The sequence below is a fragment of the Haliotis rufescens genome, unplaced genomic scaffold, assembly GCF_023055435.1.
Source record: "Haliotis rufescens isolate VD_foot unplaced genomic scaffold, xgHalRufe1.0.p SCAF_28, whole genome shotgun sequence".
In the NCBI taxonomy this organism is placed as follows: Eukaryota; Metazoa; Mollusca; class Gastropoda; order Lepetellida; family Haliotidae; genus Haliotis; species Haliotis rufescens.
The window spans coordinates 2,792,709-2,810,572 of NW_025963979.1; the positions used below are offsets into that span (position 1 = coordinate 2,792,709).

Genomic DNA, 17,864 nt, shown 5'->3' on the forward strand with positions numbered 1-17,864 from the left:
TATTTTACTGCATACTGGTGATGAATGTTTGAAGATGTTCAACTCATGGTGTTTGTCAGAAGAAGAAAAGAATAATCCAGAAATAGTTTGGAACAAATTTCATAGTCAGATAGAGCCTAAGATAAACTTTCGTGGTCAACGATTTTATCTACAGAAACACAGACAAGGAGAAAATGAGAGTATTGATGATTTTGTAATAAGATGTAAACTACAAGCATTCAAGTGCAGATTTACAGAAGCAGAGTTGGGTGAATGGCTTATTGAACAGTTAATTATTTGCACTAGGTATCCTGAATTACAGAAGGAATTGCTAGGGAAGGAACATACCCTTACATTAGAAAATGCCATTGAATGTGGACGTACTCATGGAGTATCAATTCAACACATGGCACAGTTACAGGATGTTCACACTCAACAGAATGGAATTCATGCCATACAGAGAGATAGACAGCAATGTGGATCATGCCGAGGATCGCACCACATCAAACAGAAATGCCCTGCCATAGGAACAACTTGTTCTAGTTGTGGAGGCAAGAATCACTGGAAATATGTTTGTAGATCAAAATACAGAGGATCACAGAGAGACAGAGGACGTGGAAGAAATGGATATAACCACAGATCCCAATCAAGGCCTGGAAGAAAGGAGTTTGGAAAAGATAATCATCCTAAAAGAAGAGTGAGTGAGTGAGTGAGTTTGGTTTTACGCCGCTTTTAGCAATATTCCAGCAATATCACGGCGGGGGACACCAGAAATGGGCTTCACACATTGTACCCATGTCGGGATTCGAACCCGGGTCTTCGGCGTGACGAGCGAACGCTTTAACCACTAGGCTACCCGACCGCCCCCCTAAAAGAAGAAACGTTGATACAGTCTGAAATGAATGGACTGATGATTATGCTGAACTCAGTGAAGAATTTGAAAACTTATGCCTTGAACAAATCAGAATCTCGTCAGTGCACACTGAAGATGACAGAGACGAAGTATTTGCAAGACTGGACATTGAACTTGAAAATAGAAGAATAAAATGAAGACAGAATTGAAAGTAAAAGTGGACACAGGTGCACAAGGAAATATTCTTCCACTACGGATATTCAGACGCTTGTTCCCAGAGAAAATAGATACAGTAGGATACCCTATACCTGGATCAGTACAAGCAAAACCTGGAACAATCCTCACAGCATATAACGGAACAAGGATTCCACAGTTTGGAATGATCACATTACCATGTTGCTACATGAATGGAAACTGGATGCATGCCAAGTTCTACGTAGCAGAAACTGATGGCCCAGCAATCTTAGGATTGAAAGACTGTAAAAATATGAAACTGATAACCATAAACTGTGCCATTGACAAGAAAACGGAAGACAATGCTCCTGAGCAGAAGATAAGAGAAAACAGCATCAAGAAAGATGACAGAACTACAAAGAATCTAACAAACATCAAATCAATAGAAGATTTGAAATCACAGTACCCAGACAGATTTGAAACCATAGGCAACTTTCCCGGAACATATCATATTGTTACGGATCCAGATGTTAGTCCAGTAGTTCACTCGCCGAGAAAATGCCCAATTCAGTTGAAAGATGAAATCAAAGAAGAGTTGACAAAGATGGAAAACCAAGGGGTAATTAAAAGAGTTACAGAACCAACAGACTGGGTATCAAGCCTTGTATATTCAGGCAAACAAAGTGGTGGATTAAGGATCTGTTTGGACCCGAAAGACTTGAATCTAGCCATAAAAAGGTGTCATCATAAAACACCCACACTAGAAGAGATTACCCATAAATTTGCTGGATCTACTATATTTTCAAAGATGGATGCAAAGAATGGATATTGGTCCGTACAACTTGATGAGGAGAGCAGCATGCTGACAACATTTCATAGCCCCTTTGGGAGATACAGATTCCTATGAATGCCATTCAGACTTGTTATGTCACAAGACGTGTTACAACAGAAAATGGATATCATACTAGAGAAATGCCCAGGAACACTTGGAATATCAGATGATGTCGCCGTTCACAGCAAAACAGAAGAAGAGCATGATGCCAATCTTGACAAGCTCATGAAGACAGCTAAAGAACATGGACTTGTATTCAACAGCCAAAAGTGTTAAATCAAAGTAAAGCAGATCAGCTTTTTTGGCATGGTATATGATGAGAGAGGAGCTCACCCAGACCCAAAGAAAGTTGAAGACATAAAGTCAATCAAGACACCACAGACCCCAAAAAAATTACAAGGATTCCTTGGCATAGTAAATTACATGGGACCATTTGTACCAAAATTGTCACAACACACAGCTTCACTTCGCGACTTAATCAAGAAGGACTCAGAATTCTGCTGGTCCGAATCCCATGACAAAGACTTCGAGAGAATAAAATCTCTCATATGCGAAGAAGGCACCCTGAGCTACTTTGATCCAAGCAAAGAGACAGTGATCCAAGTTGATGCATCCTTACGTGGACTTGGAGCAGCATTAACACAAGACGGAAAACCAATAGCATTCGCATCAAAGAGTCTGACTGACACTGAACAACGATATGCCAACATTGAAAAGGAATTACTGACAGTTGTATTTGGATGTGAAAGATTCCATACATATGTGTATGGAAAGCCATTTATTATAGAGACAGACCACAAACCCTTAGAAATGATCAAGCTGAATAACTTGACTGTAGCCCCACCAAGATTACAGAGAATGCTTCTACGTCTCCAAAACTATGATGTCAAAATCAGATACAGACTTCAAGACTACCAAACAATAAGAATACAAGAGAAACTCACTTGGACATCAAGGTTAGCCCAGTACAGTTTTCATCAGACAAGCTAACAACGCCAAAGTCATGCACAAGTCAAGACCAAATGCTCAGCGAACTACGTGACATGATTGTTGAAGGATGGCCTAGCACATTCAAAGAAATACCAGGACCAATCCGCCCGTACTGGTGTTACAGAGACGAATGATAAGTTGAAGATGTACTCATCCTTAGAGAGAGTCATAATTCCCCAAGAAATGCAACATGAAGTACTACAGAAGATACATGCAGGTCACCAAGGTGCAACCAAGTACAAGTTGAGAGCCAGATTATGTGTATTCTGGGATGGAATAAACAAAGATATTGATCAAGCTGTAAAATCATGCCCTACATGCCAAAGCCATCAAGAAACCCTGATGCCTCATGAGATCCCAACAAGACCATGGCAGATAGTAGGTACAGACCTATTTCACCATGATAACAACGAATTTCTTATTGTTGCAGACTACTACTCAAAGTTTCCGGTCATAAGAAAGTTACCAAAGCCCTGCACAAGTATTGCTGTAATCACAGCTACTAAGAGTATATTTGCAGAACATGGAGTACCAGACAAAATAATCAGCGATAATGGCAGACACTTTGATAGCAAAGATTACAGAAAGTTTGCTGAAGAGTGGTGTTTCGATCACACAACCAGTTCACAACATTACCCCCAGTCAAATGGCTTCATAGAAAGGTCTATCAAGACAGTGAAGAGTACCCTAATAAAGTCTAAAGAAGACCATATGGATCCTGATATGGCGCTGCTGTGCCTAAGGACCACACCTATAGATAATTACCTGCCATCACCAGGAGAATTACTCAGCGGTAGAAGGTTGAAGAGTAACCTACCATGCAACAAACAAGACATAGACAACATCCAAGCTAACCTGAAAATGCATCAAGACTCACAGAGAATGTTTTCATGACAGGCAAGCCCACGACTTGCCACCATTAGCAACTGGACATAGAGTCCGTATTCAAGATCAAACAACAGGACTGTGGACTCCAGGTACTGTCAAGCAGACGTGCACAGAGCCAAGGTCATACTTAATAGAAACTCCAAATGGCCATGTATTAAGAAGAAATCGACGACACATCTTAGACTTAATTTCTCCAAGAAAGAAAGTAACCTTTAGAGAAGAGGAAACTAATAGACATAATGAGACTATAACACCAAATGAACACAGAGAAGTAATAGCTGACACAGGAAACAAGAACCAGCTGAACAACAAAGAGTTCCTGATAGAACCCCACAATGTAGAAGACCATGTGAGAGATGTCTTCCAATGACATTAAGTGAAAGTGTCAGTGATTGTGATAGATATCAGTATCAAGCCAGATCAGGCAGAGCTATTCGCAAACCTGATAAATTAAATCTGTGACTGTGTTGATACTCTAAGATCAAGAGTGACTGTTTAAAGTTGATGTTGATAATTTACAAGTTAATGATAAAGTTAGAGTTGTCTTAAAAGTTACAAAGTGATTAAGCTGAAAGTTGTTACTCCCTGTGAAGATATCTTGAAGAAGAGGGATGTAACAGATTGACATTAATATACCTATAATAATATATGATCTATAACTATCCGTCAGGATACTAGCATCTTAGACTATTGGTACATCTATACGCATGCACGACGTGAGTCCCAGTAAGACGTCAGCCCGACAGACGTCTCTTAGTTTCTCAGTAAACAGTGATTAACCAAACCCAGCGTTCGTTATGCAGTTCTCAGCTGATACGACAACCTGAGAATATTACAGGGGGCAAGGAACCATTTGATGGGAAGGAGTTGGAGTCGACCCATGGCAGTCAGGTCATGAGCTGAGGTGAGGAGACCCAAGAGCACCTGCCATAGTTTAAGAGTTCGAGAATGATGGAGGGCAGGAAGGAGATGGGTGAGATTTTTCAACACCTGTCCCAGGGAACTTGAAGGAGGTTCTGGTTTGTGAGAAACAGGATGAATTGTATGACAGTAGTGGCGAACATATTCCATAAAAATCGGCTCACTCAGACAATGTAGAAAAAAAACCGGCCGACATACCTCGGACATGTGCCAGGCCCCTGAAGCAGGATAGTAATATTACTGAAACACCGGACCCATATATATAAATTACAACACTAAAATGCTCGACAATATTTAAAGAAAACTGATGATGCCATATTTTCCTTACATACATTCTTGAATTTGGAATATCCTTTCAGATGACAATCTATTTCCGGACATTTGACAAGCCCAAACTCGCTCTTCGAACATATGTATTCGTCAATATACAGGGGAATACTACTATCAGACCATACTCTTGTATTGGCAGTAACATACTGGTACTTGATATAGGTATGTTACTTACAACTTGTCTTCTTCTATCTCGTAGTCCATTGTTATTGATTGCACAGAAGGAGACGGAAGTGGTGCAGATGATAACATAATTTGTACATGCGCATTAAACGTTGATTGGAGTTATCTCCCCCTATTTCCCAAGTTCCTACAAGGCCGGTCACTGCGAGGAATTTGCCTGTTTCCAAGTATCAGTTTCAGATGATTGCAAGAACAGAGACCATAAAATAAATGTTATTGTCTTTGATGCGAATCATCAAAACGGCTGCATTTAATTATCATGTATTTATTAAAATGACAAACAAATTCAACTGACGATAATTAATTTTCCGAAAATGTTTAACCAGGGAGTCTATATAGACTCCCTGCTTTAATCAACACAGGCCTGTTTAAAACAACATGAAAAATTCATTCCCTGTTTTGCGCCTTACACCTTGTTTTTGAAAACTATGCGATTACCTCAATTACACATTAAATTTGATAAACACGGATCTTTGAACGGTAAATGAGCGCTGTACACAGCATCGTTGGAGTGGGGTGGCATTGCCCCACGTCCAGTCCCCAACTTGTGAAGTATGATAAAATGATTTCCTTCGTTTGAAATTGTATCCAAGAAGTATAAAAACGTATTTATTTATGAGCTTCACCAATAATTTCATACATCACCAGTTAGTTTGTTTTCAATGCCGTGATTTTAGAGACACAATTAATTATGACTTGGAAGCCGCAGGTGTACTGTAAATGCCCCAGGATGTCAACAATTCGTTAAACATATAGATCTAGTGTTTATAAAAGCACATACTTTACTTTTTTAAAACCAGCTGGTAGTGACAAATAGTTAAAATATACCCACACTCAGGCTCAGTGATTATTTACCATTAATTTAAGATTGGATTGTAAATTAAATGAATAAGGAATTTCAATATTTTTACTCTGTGCCAGTGTCGGGCATGGCAACCAGCTGTATGCAGTATACAAACAAGTGAAATATGCGTAAATTTATCTCAAACTATTCAGATAAAGGTTCATAAAGTTGTAAAACGTCATTTTAAGAAGAAAAAATTAAATGAATGAATGAATGAATTCTGTGTAATGTAAATAAAAAAATGTGGTTTCGGGATCAAAACTGTACAGATTAGTGGAATTTGACCGTTTTCGACAAATTTCTTCAAAGGACTGAAATTGCATATATTATTGCAGCACAAAATTTCCGAATACGACGAACTATAGTGAACTCAAAAAAGTAATTGTCGGAAATGCTAGGGAAATGCTTTTCTGGCTTCATTTAATAAATACGAATTATAGAGCAATAAAAATAGCAAAAATCAAAATAAGGCAAATCTACCTAATCTATCGTATCCTAACTGACACTGTGATTAGCCCAAAAGCTTATTTTACAGGCAAATCAAGGATAAACTTTTAAAATGTTCGTGTGTTGTCATGCACGTATGAAACGGCCCATAGACTGAGGTAATTTCCTTACACCGGCCCGTACATTCTCACAATGCAAATGTTGTTCTACAGATCATTTCTTTAGCCAGCATGAGACTCAACTGATGACGTATCTGAATCTGTACTGTCACCCAAAGGTGTGATAACTGGTGCAACAAGGCTGATATCTACGCCGTCACGTTGGCGGTACTGACGCTCAGTTTCAAGAACGAGATCTTCAGCCTTTGTCAAACCTCAGGTGTGTTTCTAGCAAAAACTGTGTTGATCAACCCTTTGACATGTGTGAGTTTCGTTATGTCTTGCCACGAACCCTTTATAGTTAGCCCACATAACCTCAATAGGGTTGACCTCACACTGTCTGACTGGCGTACTTAAGACAGCGTGACCATGCTGTGCTACCAGGACATCTATCTTGTACATCACTGGTTTCTTATTCAGACGAATTTTCTTCATGAGTTGAACTTTCGTTTCGGATGGTCTGAAGTCGACATTGCAAGATGTCAGATATTCCTGCATCGACGCCTTCAGACTACTCATGGTTGACACGACTGGCGTTATCCATGACAGTGACAAAGGGGTTGTACAGATTGGGCAGTAGCTGATTTTCGAACAGTTGAAAGGCAAGGTATTTCTGGAGTGGGTGAACCATAAATTGTCACTGCTTTGCCTGCTAAATCCCCTATGATCATGGACAATGCATCATTTCACAGTATGCAGGATCCAGACGTCTTATAGCCTTAAGGAGGTATGGTGACGTGGCTGCAAGCGGACGAATATGACCTTTCCCTTCCAGGGCTAATTAAATCAATTAATTCTAACAAACCTGAGTCCGTATGAATGGTTGACAATTACATCAAAGGTCAAGGTCACACCGTGTTACGACGTCCCCCCTTACTACTGCGATCTGAAGACACGAGTGAATATGGGGTATCGTCAAAACTGACGTTGGACGATTGGACACAACGTTTAAATTGCGGGATGTTGAAACCCTTGGCCTGGTAATATAGGTAATGCGTTACTAAAATCGTCAAGGAGATAGAGTCAAGATACTTGTCACGTGACGGACTTCAGCAAGTAAGTCCCACCTTTAGTTGTGACCATCAGTAGTGACACAAGTAACTCCGACCACGAGGGCTGTGACATGAGCGAGTTAGATTGCGATTAAAATTATCAAGAGACTATCCCTCTTATGCTGTCAGTCCTTGCACGTTGTGTAGCTCGCGCATTACGCTTTGGTACGGAACCGTAGAGGGGACATCGGATGAGAAAATAAATATCAATAGTAAGGCGTGGCCACGAGATAATAAGTCGAGGCCACGAGATAATAAGGCGTGGCCACGAGATAACAAGTCGTGGCCACGATATAATAAGTCGAGACCACGAGATAAATAAGGCGTGACCACGATATAATAAGTCGAGGCCACGAGATAAATAAGGCGACATAATTTAGCCAATGAAAACTCAGGTTACGTATTTTCGAATTTTAGGATGGAGGACCTCGAGCGTTTTCTCACAGACAGGGGAGTTCCTAGCGAAAACGTTCAGCTACTTGTTGCTGACAAGGTAAAAAGACGATAAGGTTTTCGTGTAAAACGTACTCTTCAGGTTTGCATGTAAAAATCACATTTATTACTGTATTTTCACGGTAAACGGTTGACTTGGCCAAGGTGTATGTATCATTAGGCGATGAAGAAGTAAGCTTTGCTTTTAAACGATTTTGTACCATATTTATGAATCTTGACCATTTCCAACGAAGACCTAGAGACGAAGTTCAGTGTTTTCGTGCAACTCAAGTTTTGAACGGGCGAATCTTGAATATTACTGATATACATGGCAATAATCATTGTAATGCTATCCTACATACAAAATCATTTTGACATCATCAGACAACCAAATATATTGCTGTTCTCTTTGAGTTTTGTTTTTAAAAAAACCCAATAAACAAATATAGAAATATAATGAAACAAACAAACTATTAAACAAAATTGGATATGCTTCAATAGTTTCATAGCCTAAATGTAATAATGTGCACAACATGCTTTGGCAACATTTATCAGTAAAGAGCGAAGTAATAAGATATATCGTGAATATTGAAATAATCATTTGTGCTGACAATTAGCATCGATTTTCGTAGCTTATTTTCGATTTTGAACAGGCTTAAAGTTCTGGGATACAGTCCTTACCATTAGATTGTTAAATGATTTAGAATTAAATTATAAGATAAATAACAGGTAACATTAAGATGAGTTGAGAATTATTACTATTATTCATGTGATTTAAAATATAAGCTTTGATGTGATTAAACCACTGACGAGATACAAATATTTATGTTAAGATCGATCCAAGCCTTATCCTTGAGATGAAGGATGAAGAGCTTTCTAGATATATTCCTACATACGGGGACAGGCTTGCGACGGTAGTCTGGTGCAAGTCAAGGCAATTGGAAAACCCAGAAAAACAGACCAAATCAAGCGGATTGTTCGACAGAATTCGAGAAAAAATGTCAAATCGAAGAAAGAGGGGTCAGAAAGATTTTGACTTTCTGCAAGGTAACAAAAACGCAAGAAAAACATCTCGTCGAATTAAAGTTGGGTGGATGGATTTTGACACGAAGGTTAATGCCTTTAAGCAAGTGCGGAGTCAAAACGGGGGTGGGACAAGACATTTATCAGTTTATAGGGATGCTGGACAAGCAGATATTCTGGCAGTAGCCAAACAACTGTTCTTTACCGATGGTGAAAGCAAAAGGGGAAACGAGGCGCAATTCACTTTCTCCATCAAAGATTTTAAAGGGGAAGAAATGGGCCAAAAAACAGTGGCTAATGTATATGAGGAAACTAAAGTAAAGATTATTCGTTTCTACATGAACACAAAGAAAAAAGAGAATGAGCAAGATCTGTCAACTGACGTGGTCCAACACCAGTCTAACAATGAATCGGCGAGTCAAAAAAAGGTAAAACCATATTTTGATATCAGGTAAAAGTAAAATTGAATTTTTTGCCATGCAACATAACACCGTCACTTTAACTTTCCATTTACTTTATGAACATATAATTACAAACTGTACACATAATGGTCAACATTTTACATTTGTGTTATTTTCCACAAATTCAACAAACACTATATTAACATGTAATCTGATTGCATTAAAGTTAATTTAGCGACCACAAATAATCTATACAAAAATATGACTGAATACAGGATAGAGCCCTACATAAATTAAATGGGATGGCATGAAATTACGAAAAAGTATTTTTTGAGTTAAAAAGAGCTTTGGTATGATTGTTAGATCCGATCAGTAAGAAACAGTCTACCATTTTCATAAGCCATTCTGTATGCATACATACATACATACATACATACATACATAAATACGTTGTGTCGACATCTGAGTTGGAATAAACCTTCTCTGAGATGTCTAGTTTCTAGAAGCCTCACACCTCAGCGCCATAAAATAACATTGGTAATACCATCACATCGAACGCTTTCATCAAACAGTCAAGTGGAGAATGGACTTTTCTTGCATATACATACAGACGAATATACATGCATCTTTCACAGTGTAAAGGCAGGGGTCAATATTGTTGGATGCAAAATCTGCGAGAAGGAGCGTCACACTTAAACATACGAAAATATGTGTATTGCATGCGATTAGAAATTTGATTTATCTTAATATATGCAGTTGTATGAAATCTCTTAGATTTGTTCTATTGGAGATTATAGACATTGTTGTTTTTACCCCTAAATAATCTGGACAATGGAGATTGATGACGGCACTCCAATTGCTTCTACGGGAACGCCTACTGCTTCTCCTGGGACGCCTACTATTTCTACTGGGATGCCCACTGCTTCTACCAGGACGCCCACTGCTTCTACCGGGACGTTTACTGCTTCTACCGGGACGTCTACTGCTTCTACCGGGACGTCTACTGCTTCTACGGGAACGCCTACTGCTTCTCCTGGGACGCCTACTATTTCTACTGGGATGCCCACTGCTTCTACCAGGACGCCCACTGCTTCTACCGGGACGTTTACTGCTTCTACCGGGACGTCTACTGCTTCTACCGGGACGTCTACTGCTTCTACCGGGACGTCTACTGCTTCTACCGGGACGTTTACTGCTTCTACCGGGACGTTTACTGCTTCTACCGGGACGTCTACTGCTTCTACGGGAACGCCTACTGCTTCTCCTGGGACGCCTACTATTTCTACTGGGATGCCCACTGCTTCTACCAGGACGCCCACTGCTTCTACCGGGACGTTTACTGCTTCTACCGGGACGTCTACTGCTTCTACCGGGACGTCTACTGCTTCTGCTGGGACGTCTACTGCTTCTACCGGGACGTCTACTGCTTCTACCGGGACGACTACTGCTTCTACGGGGACGCCGACTGTTGTTTTCAACTCGGGCAGTGTACGTATAACATTTACGAAAAAGCATTAAACACGTGGAGTATCATAATTACAGACCCGTGAAGATCCGGGATAGAATTGGTCTTCAGTAACCCATGCGTGTCGTAAGAGGCGACTAACGGGATTGGGTGGTCAGGCTCGCTGACTTGGTTGACACATGTCATCGTATCCCAATTGCGTTGACCGATGCTCATGCTGTTGATCCCTGGATGGTCTTGTCCAGACTCGATTATTTACAGACTGCCGCCTTATAGTTGGAATATTGCTGACTGATGCGTAAAAATAAACTCACTCACTCACTCACTCACTCACTCATAATTACTATTGAAATGAATGCCTAGACTTCTTGACACCGTAGTGCTTTGTTTTAAATCAACTCCTGACGAAAACAAGTGATGTGTTCCAACAAATGGGTTATACATTTCTTGGGTTTACAATAGAAAAAAAGCAATATGATGAATAATGACGTCATCCTTGTACGGTCATTCGGTAGAGATAAACGAGATTTCACAGTATATTGTCAAATAAAGCGTACAAGAAATAACATATTATATGATACAGTCAGTATAATCAAATATCTTGTAAAGTGAAAAAAATAGATATTTCACTCATCGCTATGCTACTTGGGAAAATATCTCCACTCGATAAGAGACAATTGCTATGTCATTGCAAACATCTAGTATCCACTATTACTATTTTCACAATGTCTCTTGTAAACGTCACAAGACATGACGTCAAACGTCACACAATCGATGATATACCTCTTCTGAACATTGTGATTTGAGTTTTGGTTGGGAAAAATTAAGGTCAATGTCAATTGGATATTTATTACTTTTATCAACTTGTGTGGATATATTTTATATCGGAAGGCACTCGGTTGTGGTTCTTTATATTTTATACTTCATTGTTTCGTCTCCTTGCAGGCAATGCAGTCAATTTCAACTGATGATTCACTACCAGATCTAGACACTGTTTCATCAGAAGGCGGGGAAGCCGAACTTGGTGTTGAAGACCAAAATGGTGAAACTGTAGACAGCACGGTCACATACAATGACGTGGATTCAAGTGAAGGAAGTGACTTGGCAGTATTTGACATACCAAGGCAGTCCAACAGGAACCTTGTGTATACTCGGAGTGACCAGCCACTCCCCCTTCAGCCTCCACCCCTTAGACTTGAGGCCGTGCGGTGAGAGAATTATTTATGTGATTCAAACATAAGGGAAAACACAGTTTCATCAGTAAATTGAAATAACCTAAATCAGCCATGCATAAAACGTTTGTCATTTTCCAATTTGAGTTGCAGCTTATTAAAAATTCAAGTAGATATCGTCAATTTGTATCTTGAAAGTACTTTGCAATTATTTGTCATATGTTTATGCAAACATAAATCTTAGATGTAAAGTATAAGGTCAATTGTATCTCCTATAGGTCTTATCGAGTGGATTCTTTCATATCCATAACAAAACGGAAAAAGTAACATTAAAGTTATGTTACAAACTGTTAAAATAATTTGGTCTGAGTTCAGAATTGAAGTAAGACGAGTTCTATGGATGAACAACTTCTTTATTACATTTAGTGCGACGTTTCGGTGTAGATCCTAACACCTTTTTCATGCAAGTGATGAATTGTTTTCTTGTTTTATAGACATTCAGAAAATCTTCACGAGATTTTGACCAGACTCGCGTCAGTGATCAATAAAGAACGACGGAACATTGTTAATGTCACAAGACGTAATGTAATGTCAGGTGGCATCAGAGCTTTCAACAGGCCATCTTTCAACCCTGAAAATGGCTTGTCTGTTAAGTTTGCTGGGGAATATGCAACAGACGATGGCGGGCCAAGCAGGGAGTTTTTAAGATTGCTCATGAAAGAAATATCTTCTCTCCCCATATTTACCGGTGACGAGACAAAAAAGATGCTGGATTTGAATTACACTGGTAAGAACTTGCATGTTTTGTGAAGTGTATTGATTTTTGCATAACCATTTGTTTACCTTGAACTGAAGTTTACTGATAGACCTTGGGGGTATTTGACTTGAACTGGACGGGATTATAGTGCTATTCAATATTTTGTATAATGATAGATTTAGCTCTTTGACATATTCATACCATTTGAGTATCATCACTAGATATATTGATACATATGTCAAGCTGTATCCCAAAAGGTAAAAGGTAGAATACACCCATAAAGTAGTATCGAAACAAATTATGTTTAAAGGTTTCAGGTGTCAGGAAATATAGCTACATGTACATCACAATTTTTATTGGTTCTGGTCAGTTTGCAACAGCTGACAGTAAACCTTTAAAGAAATATTCCGAGATCCAGATATGTGGGTGCTGGACTTCCTCATTGACAATAATTTTGTCAAGTTTGGGGATAGAACATTTCGCCAAACGGTTGGAATCCCCATGGGTAGTAACTGTGCTCCACTTCTAGCTGACCTTTTTCTCTTTGCATATGAGTCTGAGTGTTTAACAAATCTTGTTAAATCCAAGAAACGTTACCTTGCTAAAAAGTTTAATCTCAGTTTCAGGTACATTGATGACATTATTTCACACCAAGATAAATGAATTTCTGGATTTGATATATCCACCAGAATTAGAAATTAAAGAAACCACTGAGAGCCAATGCTGGGTTTCCTATCTCGACTTATGCATTGAGATTGACAATAATGACAGCATTTCTACTAAGCTATATATGACAAGAGGGATGATTTTAATTTTGCCATCGTCAACTTTCCTTACTTGTGTAGCAACATCCCCTCAGCTCCCGCCTATGGTGTCTGCATTTCACAATTGCTTCTGTACTTAAGAGCATGTACCTTTTACTCAGACTTCAAAAAAAGACATGCGCTACTAACAAATAAACTCTTCAAGCAAGGTTACACTATCCAGGGCCTTGTCAGGTCTTTCCAAAAATTATATGGCAGACATTCGGAAGCCTGCACTAAATATGACAAGTCACACTTCATATGATGTGATGCCATCCCATTTAATGACATTCATGTTGAGTTTTCTAAACTCACGGCAAATTGGCATTTAATATTTTCTTGAAATTTTGTGAACGACGGGTGCTACCGGTAGGGCAGGAGAAGCTTACCATTTCGCGAACACCTTATCTCATCACAAGTCGGTGATTCATTCAAAATCTTTCAACACGATTTTGCCTTTCATGTCCAATGGAATCTGTTTCGGCAGATATCGAGTTTGATTGTTCTTTGGCGTTGACGTTATTAATTTATCCATTCACTGATGTAAGTTTTCTTGTTTTAGCTCTACAAAGCGGTCTCTACTTGACAGCGGGGAAGATGATAGCATATTCTGTCGTACACAATGGACCTCTTCCACGGTTTTTCAGTCCACTGCTGTTCAGTACGCTTGTTGGCGACAGCCAAATTCAGCCAAAGATTGATGACATCCAAGATGTCGCACAGAGGGAAAGTCTACTGAAGGTCGATTCAAACTCAATTCCCTAATTAGGTTTACATGATGCGTTACAAGATGCGGAACTGCCTTATCAACATTTGTGTGGTCCTTTAGTGTCATATATGTTTAATATATTCAAAAGCAAATGTATCAACTAGAATTATACTTCAGAAATATGTACTGTTTCAACACTGCTATATTTGGGATAGCACTATATGTAATAGAAACGATTCTAGTACTTTGTGGTTGAGTGCCATTCGGGCTTTGAACCCACACCATAAGAATCAGGCACCAATTTGCCAGCATTGAAACTTCCACCATGTACCACCTCAACCACTTGGCATCGAAGCGATTTGTTATAAAAAAACTAACATGTTTGCCTTTGTTCATCAATTAAATTGCATGAATTAACTGTTTGTATTAATTCTATAACTTCTTTTGTCTGAATTGTTAAAACTATAGAAATATGTAATGTTTTCCAGATACGAAATGCAGAGGATATGTCTTCGTTCCTGGATGCCGTAGGTGGTGCTGATCAACTTATCCAACTTGCTGGATGTTACTCTCTTACTCTCTCCTTAGCAAAGAAGGAAGAACTTTGTGATGCCTTGATCCATTTTATTGTGCTTGGCAGAATCAAAGAGTGTCTAGATCAGTATGTACTGCTACCAAGCTTTTCAACGAATGTTTGACCGTTCACTGTCTTGTTAAATCCTTCCAAATGTTTTATGGTAGACAGAATGATATTTCTACCAAATATGACAGGCCGCTTGCAATATATGTGCATGGTGGGTGCTACAGGTAGAGCAGGACACGTTCCCCCTTTTCGCGAACACCTGGTGTCATTCCGATTTGTAATCAGTAATCCATGTATATATTGTTCTCTTTACATCGCCACAAATGCCCCATTGAATCTGTTTCGGCAGATATGATAAATCACAGCCCTAAGGCGTTGACGTTTACTATTAAATATCATTAATAAGTGCAATCGGGTTCGTTAGTGTTGCTGTTGCTGAATGGTGTCATAGTGCAGTAATGGTTAAAGTAATTTTAGTATCTGCCACAATTTAATACGCAAGAGTTAATAAAAAACAACAACATACACTCTCTCAAAAAAGAAACGCAACCCCTATATTTTCAAGATGTTTATCTCAATATGCAAGTTATTATAACACATTTAATATTGAAGACAACAATATGACATTTGGCATGGTGGCAGTACAGTTATGCATCTTTAAGTCCAGACTTCGACAGTTCTCTCACTAAGATTGACTTGACGCAATGGGGCGTCTCTGATCTTTGGTTGTAAGATATGGCTCCCCACATCATGACGTTCCCTCCTCCAAATCTGTCGACCTGCCGAACACAGTTCGGGGCAAAACGTTCGTTTCCTCTTCTATAGACACGCTGTCTTCCGTCACGGCGTTGTAAGAGAAAACGTGATTCGTCACTAAACCAGACGCGCCTCCAGTTTCTCAGGGTCCATATCCGAACGTTGGTGCACCACCTGATGTTGGTGGCGTAAAACAGGTCCAATAAGTGGTCTTCTTGCACGTAGACCGGCCTCTAGTAGACGGTTCCTAATTGTTTGTGCGGACACTCTTCTCAAACCTGGCACCTGTGTTGCAGTGACGGTAGGTGTGGCTAGCCGATTACGTAGGTGGGTGACCCGGATGAATCGATCCTGAGGTTGTGTGGTAACCCTTGGCCTACCATTTCTGGGGCGATCGACAGTTGCATGAAACTGGGTGTATCGGCTCCAAAGTCGGGAAATCGTTGTTTTATGAACATTGAGGTGCCGGGCAACGTTTCCAAAGCTTTGTCCGGCCTCAATACGACCAATGGCGATATTTCGATCTGCAGCCCTCAACCGTAGCATATTCGACCTTGTCTTTCGGTGAAAATGATAGAGTGAATCTCTAACCAACGCGTGCTTTTATAAACCCATACTTCTACTGCTCTTTCCATGAATTGCACGTGCATGAGGCTTTTAGCATGGGCCACGTGAAAATTGTGCTCACTATGATGAAAGAAACAATAAAATGCCCTTGTGCACGAAAATTGGTGTGTTTGGGCGCTTACGTTAATAAACAGTGTACATGGTATAAGTGCATATCAGAAAAATTGTATTTACAATCAATATTTTTCTTCTAGGGGTTTTCTCACATTTTCAGACTGGAGTTGCGTTTCTTTTTTGAGAGAGTGTATTTGGAATGTTTTCACAGTTAATTCTGTTATTATTCATAACAACGATCTGACCGATGCACAATTATACACATGAATTTTGACATCTGAGAATTGATCGTTAATGGGATAAAGTATGAAACCGTCTTTAGGAGAACGTTCCAATGAAACAAACACATGCAACAAAAAATTTATCAAACTCAAATTTATTTTATAAAGTGGGTATTGTTCGAGTTAAGGTGCATAGTCTTATCTGTTTCCTTACACAAACTACTTTAAGATAACTAAAGTAAATGTCTTCTGGGTTTTATGACATCCATGTCTATTGCATATTAGCACAAGATATTTTCAATTCTAGATTCCAAAAAGGACTGGCCACTTTGGGAGTGCTTGCAGAAATGCGTGTTCACATCAAAGAAGTAAGGGAACTTTTCTGTTTCGATGAAAAGTATAAATTGAACGCTTCCGTGCTTGAAATGGTGTTCAGTGAACCATCCTTCTCCGAACCTGGGAGCAACAGGCGCAGAATGGAAGAAGAGACAGTCAGTTATTGGATGGACTATCTTCTGGACGTGGCAGGTAATGAGATAAGAAAAACAGTCGGACGTTAGTGTGTTTATAATAACTGTCATGGTGAACAAAGAATATTTATAACAGCAAATTACATGGGGATATCCATATGTAAAGCTAGAACGTGTTTGAGAGTCCAGATAACCAGACACGATCAGGACTGAGAACATGGTCCCTCTTGTGTGTGTCTCTATCACCTGTTAAGATCTAACTGCATTCGCAAATATGTGTCATGATGTATTGTCAAATGAGTGAATATGGTCGGTGAGTTAATGTGGTTGGGTACATATTGTTTAGTGAGTTCATATGTTTGGGTACTTTCTTTATTTGACAAAACTGTATTTTCAGAGGGCACAGAATCAGTCACCCTGAGTGACATATTGGTTTTTGCGACTGGCGCGGGATCCATTCCTCCCCTTGGTCTCCATCCACAGCCGCAGCTGACATTCCACACTGCAATTGAACTCAACCCTGAGAACAGAGAGAACTTCCCTCGAGCTAACACATGTGCAAATGTATTAGACATTCCAATGATCAGTAATTATAACCTGTTCAAGAAAAACATGAATGCAGCAATCAGTGTGAATATCTTCACTTCCGAGTGAAAAGACGGGCATGACAGTTTGTCATGAATTGTCTTCCCCCTTTAAGTTTTGTTTTGCATTTGTTTCACTTTTACAGAACTGTTCTG

General features: G+C 39.5%; 2 protein-coding genes across 3 annotated transcripts in view; one reads left to right on the plus strand and one right to left on the minus strand.

The window, feature by feature from the left end:
• LOC124123056 (PRKCA-binding protein-like) overlaps positions 1-5,263 on the minus strand; it is a 79,386-nt gene extending 74,123 nt beyond the window's left edge. The window contains exon 1 of one of the 2 annotated variants that reach the window (XM_046486290.1): positions 5,143-5,263. In XM_046486290.1, the coding sequence (XP_046342246.1) occupies positions 5,143-5,219 (77 nt within the window). In that variant the 5' untranslated portion in view covers positions 5,220-5,263. The remainder of the gene's footprint in view (positions 1-5,142) is intronic. The other variant, XM_046486291.2, reaches the window with a different exon arrangement.
• Positions 5,264-8,039: 2,776 nt separating this feature from the next.
• On the plus strand, positions 8,040-17,333 carry LOC124123058. The gene is made up of 8 exons (XM_048402659.1): positions 8,040-8,144; positions 8,917-9,534; positions 10,345-10,995; positions 11,918-12,180; positions 12,639-12,931; positions 14,267-14,445; positions 14,902-15,074; positions 16,962-17,333. The coding sequence occupies exons 1-8, from the start codon at positions 8,070-8,072 to the stop codon at positions 17,212-17,214; spliced, it is 2,505 nt and encodes an 834-aa protein (XP_048258616.1). The 5' UTR covers positions 8,040-8,069; the 3' UTR covers positions 17,215-17,333.
• The last annotated feature ends 531 nt before the right edge of the window (positions 17,334-17,864 follow it).